Genomic DNA, 6,127 nt, shown 5'->3' on the forward strand with positions numbered 1-6,127 from the left:
AATTTGCAACTAGACGGATGTACGGTTACTTCCTCTACAGTCAAAAATCTGGGTGTTATATTAGATAGCAACTTGTCTTTTGAAAATCATTTGTATCGTGAAAAGCGCTGTACAAATAAACTTGACTTGACTTGTTCAAAATGACACTTGACATATCAGAAGTAGAATTATTTTAATGAAATTTTTGTTTTACCTTCCTTCGGAATTTCAGGTGCATTTGATTTTGATGGTGTCCTGTCTCTCTTGCCTCTGGACAAACCCCATCTGTCCCACCTAGACCTGATGTCAGTTTCAGGAGCTGTCAACAATGAATCACTTTAATGTAGTTTTGTAATGAATGTCTTCATCATTTGCATACATTAGGTTCCAAGGTTTAACTTGCAGTACACTAGTTACAGTATAGTACAGTATACTTAGCAACAACTTACATGCTTGGCAATAAGTGTTGGAATAGTTTTCTATCACTAAAAAAAAATGTATTGCAAAAAAACTAAATAATACATACTCTGAGAGGATTGTATAGAGTGTGAACTAGATGAGGAGATCAGTGTCTCTTTGGATGATGTAGAAGCAGTTTGTGAGGGAACTTGGTTCTCAGGATTATTCACACTCTTGTGAATGAGCCCATCAGATTGAGAGCGGCGATGACGAGAGAACAAAGGTGTTTTCTGTTCTTCATTTTTAACCTCCTTCTCTCCCTCGCTCTTTTCAGACTGACTTTGTTTTCTTAATGAAAATCCAGATACTTTTGACTCAAACTTTTTTCTCAGTGCCAGAACTGGCGAATCACTGATTTTCTTTATGTCTTGCTTCTCTTCTTTTAGAGTTTCTTTATCACTGTGGGGTTTAGTTTCCCTATGTTTAATGTCTTTTGACTTACTATGCACTCTATCAAATATTCCTGAAACATTAGATTCAAATTTACGTCGCACTGCAAGGACAGGTGATTCAGCAACCTTCTTACTATTTTTTTCAATATTTGCTTTCTCTGTATCCATAGTGTTATCAGAGCTTCCCATCTCAACTTCTTTTTTGTCTAGAGACTTGCTACGTCCCATTGCCCAGGTAACACGCCGTCTGTTAGCTACAGAATCTGAGGTCTCCTCTTTCCCTTTTTTTGATTGCAGTTTCTTTGCACGCATAGAGAATCTTCCAATAAGTCCTAGGCCGGGTTCTTTCTCCACCTCCCTGAGGTCTTGGACAGACTTGGATTTTTCCTTTAATCCTCTAGGTCCAAACTCCAATGGGGCACCTACAGGGCGAGGTCGATAAACCTCTTCATTTGATTTCCATGGGAGAACAGGTGAGTTTTCTTCAGACTTGGTCCTTGTCAATCGTTTTAGGCCATGTGTCAAAGATGATTCCCTCTTCTTAAACCTTGCCTCAAACATTTCCTCTGAATCAATATCTTTAATATCAGTTCTAAGAGTTGGGTGATATGCAGAGGAAGCAGAAGCATAAACAACTGGATGTCCAGTGGTAGGTTGAATATCCGGCTCTGAGATTTTCAAGATAGGGATGGGTAACACAGCGACAGATGATGCCTTTTTGCCATTTACCTGCAATTTACTGGAATAATTTGAGGATATGTCATGTGGAAGTATATCAAGAGAAGATTCAGTACTTTTATTTATCTTTCCTGTCACACAGTCTTCAGAGAACATGTGCTCTTCCATCTTCTCTACCTTCTTATCACTTTCATCTAATATAGATGCAGGCTGAGATGTATTCATAATTTGGATGGCACCAATAGCCTCTTCCTTAGATTTATTTTCTATGTCTGGAGTTGGTGGTTTGGAAGAAATTTCTCTTGGAAACACAGGCTTTGTACCATCCTTTGTTTGTTCTGAGAGAGGAGATGTGGCTTCCAACAAGTTATGGTCCCCAGAAAAAATGGAGGGAATCTCTAGTGGGGCTCCAGATCTTCTATGTAATGAAATTGACTCAGAGTTTCCGTCCCTTAAAGAAGACCTCTTCCTTAATGCAGTATTTGGACAAGTATGCTCAGGGCAGTCAGAGGAGAATGCCCGAGGAACTTCTGAATCACTCAACTTGGCACGTCTAAAGTTACGATCCAAAGAAGCAGTTCGCCTCTCATTATCAACACCCAGTGTCTCAAGCAGGGGGCCACGAAGACCACTCATGTTCTTGTCAACAGTGCCTCGTCTTAGCAACCTCTGCCGCATAAGATCCAGTTTTAGAGCATAATCTTCCTTGCTCAGCCTCCCTGTCTTTGGGCTATTGCTCCTGTCTGGCAGCTCCATGGAAACCGCCTTTTTCATGTGCTTTTGGCCTTCCTCTGTAGTATCGTTCATATTACCATCTTCAGGTGTGATCTGTAGAAGAAGCGCACTATCAGCAGAACTCCCTCTTCGCATTAGTGCTCTTCTGGATTTGCCTGCTACCTGTTCAGCTTCTACACTGGAACCCCTTTGGAAGGATTCTTTCAAGTTCACAGTCCTTTCTGCAATCTCCAGGTGGTCTACATCCCTCTGTCCATCAGTTGTCTGACATTTTGTGATGTCCTCCAGCCAATTAATGTTTTTTTGGTAGGACTCATTGGATCCTCTAACGACATCAACATCATCCTCATGGATCTCAGTCAGTGACATCCTTGATCCAGAGAACATCATTGTGTGAGGCATAGGGATGAAAGGAAGTTCATCGATGTCCTCATCTGAATCGGAGGACGACGATGGAGGTGGTGAACCATCTTTAAGGTTTCTGGGTACAGCAAGGGACACATGGCTTGAAGAGTCATCCAGCAACTCTGATATGGATCTCATCACCATTTTAGATTTGTATCTAATGAGTGAACACTGAAACAGACATAAAAAACAGTTAAGAAATTAACATGGTCATTTCTTTTATAATTAATTTATAATTAATGCATTTTTTTTTTTAATATATAGGTTTTTAATCGCTTACCTGCCATTTCCGTCGGGCTAACGCTTGCTTATGTAATGTTGTGTTGATACTCTTTCCCTTTACCAGAGACTAACGAGAAATGTCAATTAGATTATTGTGTTCTAAAAATACATTTCAAGCCAACAACATCTCTGTACACATGACCAGAACCTCTTTAGAAGGTAGGTGTTGATGTTACCAGGTGTTAAAGTGATTAATTAAAGGGTGCCTGAAGATTTTTTTAAATTGCATTAATCAGTACTGCAGCCTGTTTGATATTCCATCTTACCTTGAACCAAGGATGAAGAAGACATTCTGTGGCATCAGGTCTCCTGAAGTACGAATGTTTGAACAAATTTAAGACTGCATAAAACAATTACAACAGTCTGACATATTTACCTCAGAGATTGTGGTGCAATAAACACTTACAGTTTGCTTGCTACAAGGAGCTTTATGATGAATCCTTTTGCTTCTCTGCAAAGGTCTTTGAACATGCTCTCCTCAAAGGCAACATTATAGTTCCTGATGTTCAGCAACGTGTCACGATCATTTTCCCCAGCAAATGGAGAAACTCCTGTTAGGCTGTAAATTATATGAATGAAAAAGACATGGTACATAATTTCACACCTAGCATTAAATGCAAAACTCCAACAGTGGTGAGTACAAATTGGTAACACTTTATTTTGATAGTCCACTTTAGACATTCTACTAACTATAAGTAACTTTGCAATTACAGTTACTTTGTCAACTACCAGTCATTAGGGTAATTGTAGACTGTCTCCTATACTGACATTAAGTGATTAAGTCTTCTAACTTTGCAGGTCTACTAACCCTAACCAAACAGTCTAATACTTTAATGAGAGTTAATGGACATGTAATTGAAAACATATAGTTGGTAGAATGTATAAATTGGACTATCAAAATAAAGTGTAACCTACAAATATACATACCATAAGTAAGTGATGACACCCACTGGCCTGTGGAGAGAAAGATAGTTTTAGAAAATATAGAGAATGAAATTTAACCATCTGTCAAAAAGGTAGGTATAGCGATGGTCTTTTACCAAATATCTGTAGATTTAGAGATGGGTGACTGGTTTATAATCTCAGGAGCAATAAATTCTGGTGTGCCGTATTTGCAGTACAATTCTTCATTTGGTTTGACTTTCAAAGCATTGCCAAAATCACAAATACGAATGTGATCACTTTTTTGGTCTGCCATGAGGATGTTTTCAGGCTGAAAGACACACATACTGTATAGTTACTCGACCCTGACTAATTTGCAATGATTAGCAAAGCATTTAGTAAATGGTACAATTTTATCTGTTGACCTTTATATCAAGGTGAATTATGTCATTCTGGTGAAGATAGTCGATACCCTCAAGTAGCTGCCGTATGATAGACCGAACCTGCTAACAGAACATGAACATTAATTCTGTGGATTATATTAATCTGTCAGTAATTCACTGATTTTGTTTTAACATCATGCAGCAGCAAACAATAGTTACAGAATACACAGTTAAAACACCAACCTCAGATTCTAAGATGGTTGTTCTTTTTGTTATTCTTTCCAAAAGCTCTTCGTGGCACCTTTATAATCATTTAAAGATAATAACACAAGCAAACATCTTTTTTAACAGAGATAATTAATCAGAGGGAAAGGATACAGTTCAGTAATAATGACCACTACACGTCTCTTTTCAAATGCATCATAGAAGTGGATGATCTTCTCATGGTCTAACTCTGACAGGAGGGTCATCTCTCTCAGAGCACAAGCTTTTCTCTTTGCCCATAACGAAATGAATTTTGCTGCAAATATTTGCCCATTTGTCTGTGTCACTCGCTTGATGTATGAAAAAGCCCCTCTGTGAGCAGGAACATTACAGACTTGTCAGATCCAAATATACACAGCATACTCTTAATAATAATGAAAGTATTCACAGGACTATCCTTGTGGAAGTGTGTCTGACCTGCCAATTTCTTTGTGTATGTCGTAGTAATCAGTCAGTCTACGTATCCTCCGTAAAATTGTGCCTTCATCTTCCATTTGCTCTTCCTCCTCCTCCACATTTTTGGCTGTGAAATTGTAAGTACACCCACACACATTTACTTTGCTATCCATAGACATGTAAATAACATTACCCTATTAACTTTAAACATACATAACTAGATTCTTCTGGGTGAATTATTCTCTACATCTGCTTCCGGCTAAGCCATATTCAAACTAATCTGTATTACTCACCAGTATGAACAGTAAGCTCAGCCTTACAGGACACTGACCCAGTCTGGTTCTTTGCAGTGCAAGTGTAGACCCCTTCATCCTCTGGCTGAGCATTGAGAACCACAAGCGAGCACTCTCTGTCATCATACACAAAGATAAAATGACTGCTCTCTGCCAGAAGGACATTATCCTGCAAGTCAAATTGCACAAATGAGTGGAATCACTAAGGACAGAATAAAAACTGTTCAGTGAAATTTCAGTTGGCATGACAATCAAAAGTGCAAACTGACCTTGTACCAAAGGATATCAGGGTCAGGTTTCCCATCTACAACCACAGCAAAACGAGATGTTTCCCCCACACACACATCCAAGTCCTCCATGATGGTCTCAAATGAAGGGGGCACTGAAATGTATAGGAAAAAACCCAATAGAACATTTTAAAATGGAACACTTGAAGCAGGATCAATGCAGACAATTAATACTCAAGTATAAAGAAAAAAATAAATTCTGTCTTTGATTTTATTTAATTGGTTATTGTGTTATGTCATGAGTTTTAAGTCACATGACACACAAGAACATATGAGTTTTGATGTTACTGATGTTTTTGATGTTTCATTACTCCAATGAGTTTATTATATTGCTTTAACCCTACCTTTGTCACGGGTGCACTGCTGAGCGGACTGAGGAGCAAGGAACGGCTTTATATCCCACAATCTAATGACATCACACAAAATGTTCTATTATTGGAACTGTGATATTGGATTATACATTAATATTGTTGATCAATGTTTTGATTATTGCTTGGTATACTAAGTGGTTATATCACTTCAGATTAAACTACTGGGGTTATTTGGATTACTTTTATGCTACTTTTATGTCCTTTTTGGATGTTGTATTTTAATTGTATGGACAATAACAGATTATTTACTGTAAATATCTTTTGTGTTCCAAAGAAGAAAGAAAATCATAACAATTTGGAGTTTGATGAGTAAATGATAAT

General features: G+C 38.1%; 1 protein-coding gene across 2 annotated transcripts in view; it reads right to left on the minus strand.

The window, feature by feature from the left end:
* The window catches only part of LOC107688815 (striated muscle preferentially expressed protein kinase-like), a 42,641-nt gene that overhangs the window by 4,448 nt on the left and 32,066 nt on the right, over window positions 1-6,127 (minus strand). For both annotated transcript variants that reach the window (XM_016486593.1, XM_016486592.1), the window contains 13 exons: window positions 5,418-5,530; window positions 5,149-5,317; window positions 4,877-4,982; window positions 4,574-4,771; window positions 4,439-4,496; window positions 4,238-4,315; window positions 3,971-4,143; window positions 3,858-3,884; window positions 3,337-3,489; window positions 3,197-3,239; window positions 2,929-2,997; window positions 506-2,819; window positions 194-298 (listed from right to left, as the gene is read on the minus strand). In XM_016486593.1, coding sequence (XP_016342079.1) covers window positions 194-298; window positions 506-2,819; window positions 2,929-2,997; window positions 3,197-3,239; window positions 3,337-3,489; window positions 3,858-3,884; window positions 3,971-4,143; window positions 4,238-4,315; window positions 4,439-4,496; window positions 4,574-4,771; window positions 4,877-4,982; window positions 5,149-5,317; window positions 5,418-5,530 — 3,606 coding nt within the window. The remainder of the gene's footprint in view (window positions 1-193; window positions 299-505; window positions 2,820-2,928; window positions 2,998-3,196; window positions 3,240-3,336; window positions 3,490-3,857; window positions 3,885-3,970; window positions 4,144-4,237; window positions 4,316-4,438; window positions 4,497-4,573; window positions 4,772-4,876; window positions 4,983-5,148; window positions 5,318-5,417; window positions 5,531-6,127) is intronic.

The sequence above is a fragment of the Sinocyclocheilus anshuiensis genome, unplaced genomic scaffold, assembly GCF_001515605.1.
Source record: "Sinocyclocheilus anshuiensis isolate Anshui unplaced genomic scaffold, SAMN03320099.WGS_v1.1 scaffold101, whole genome shotgun sequence".
In the NCBI taxonomy this organism is placed as follows: Eukaryota; Metazoa; Chordata; class Actinopteri; order Cypriniformes; family Cyprinidae; genus Sinocyclocheilus; species Sinocyclocheilus anshuiensis.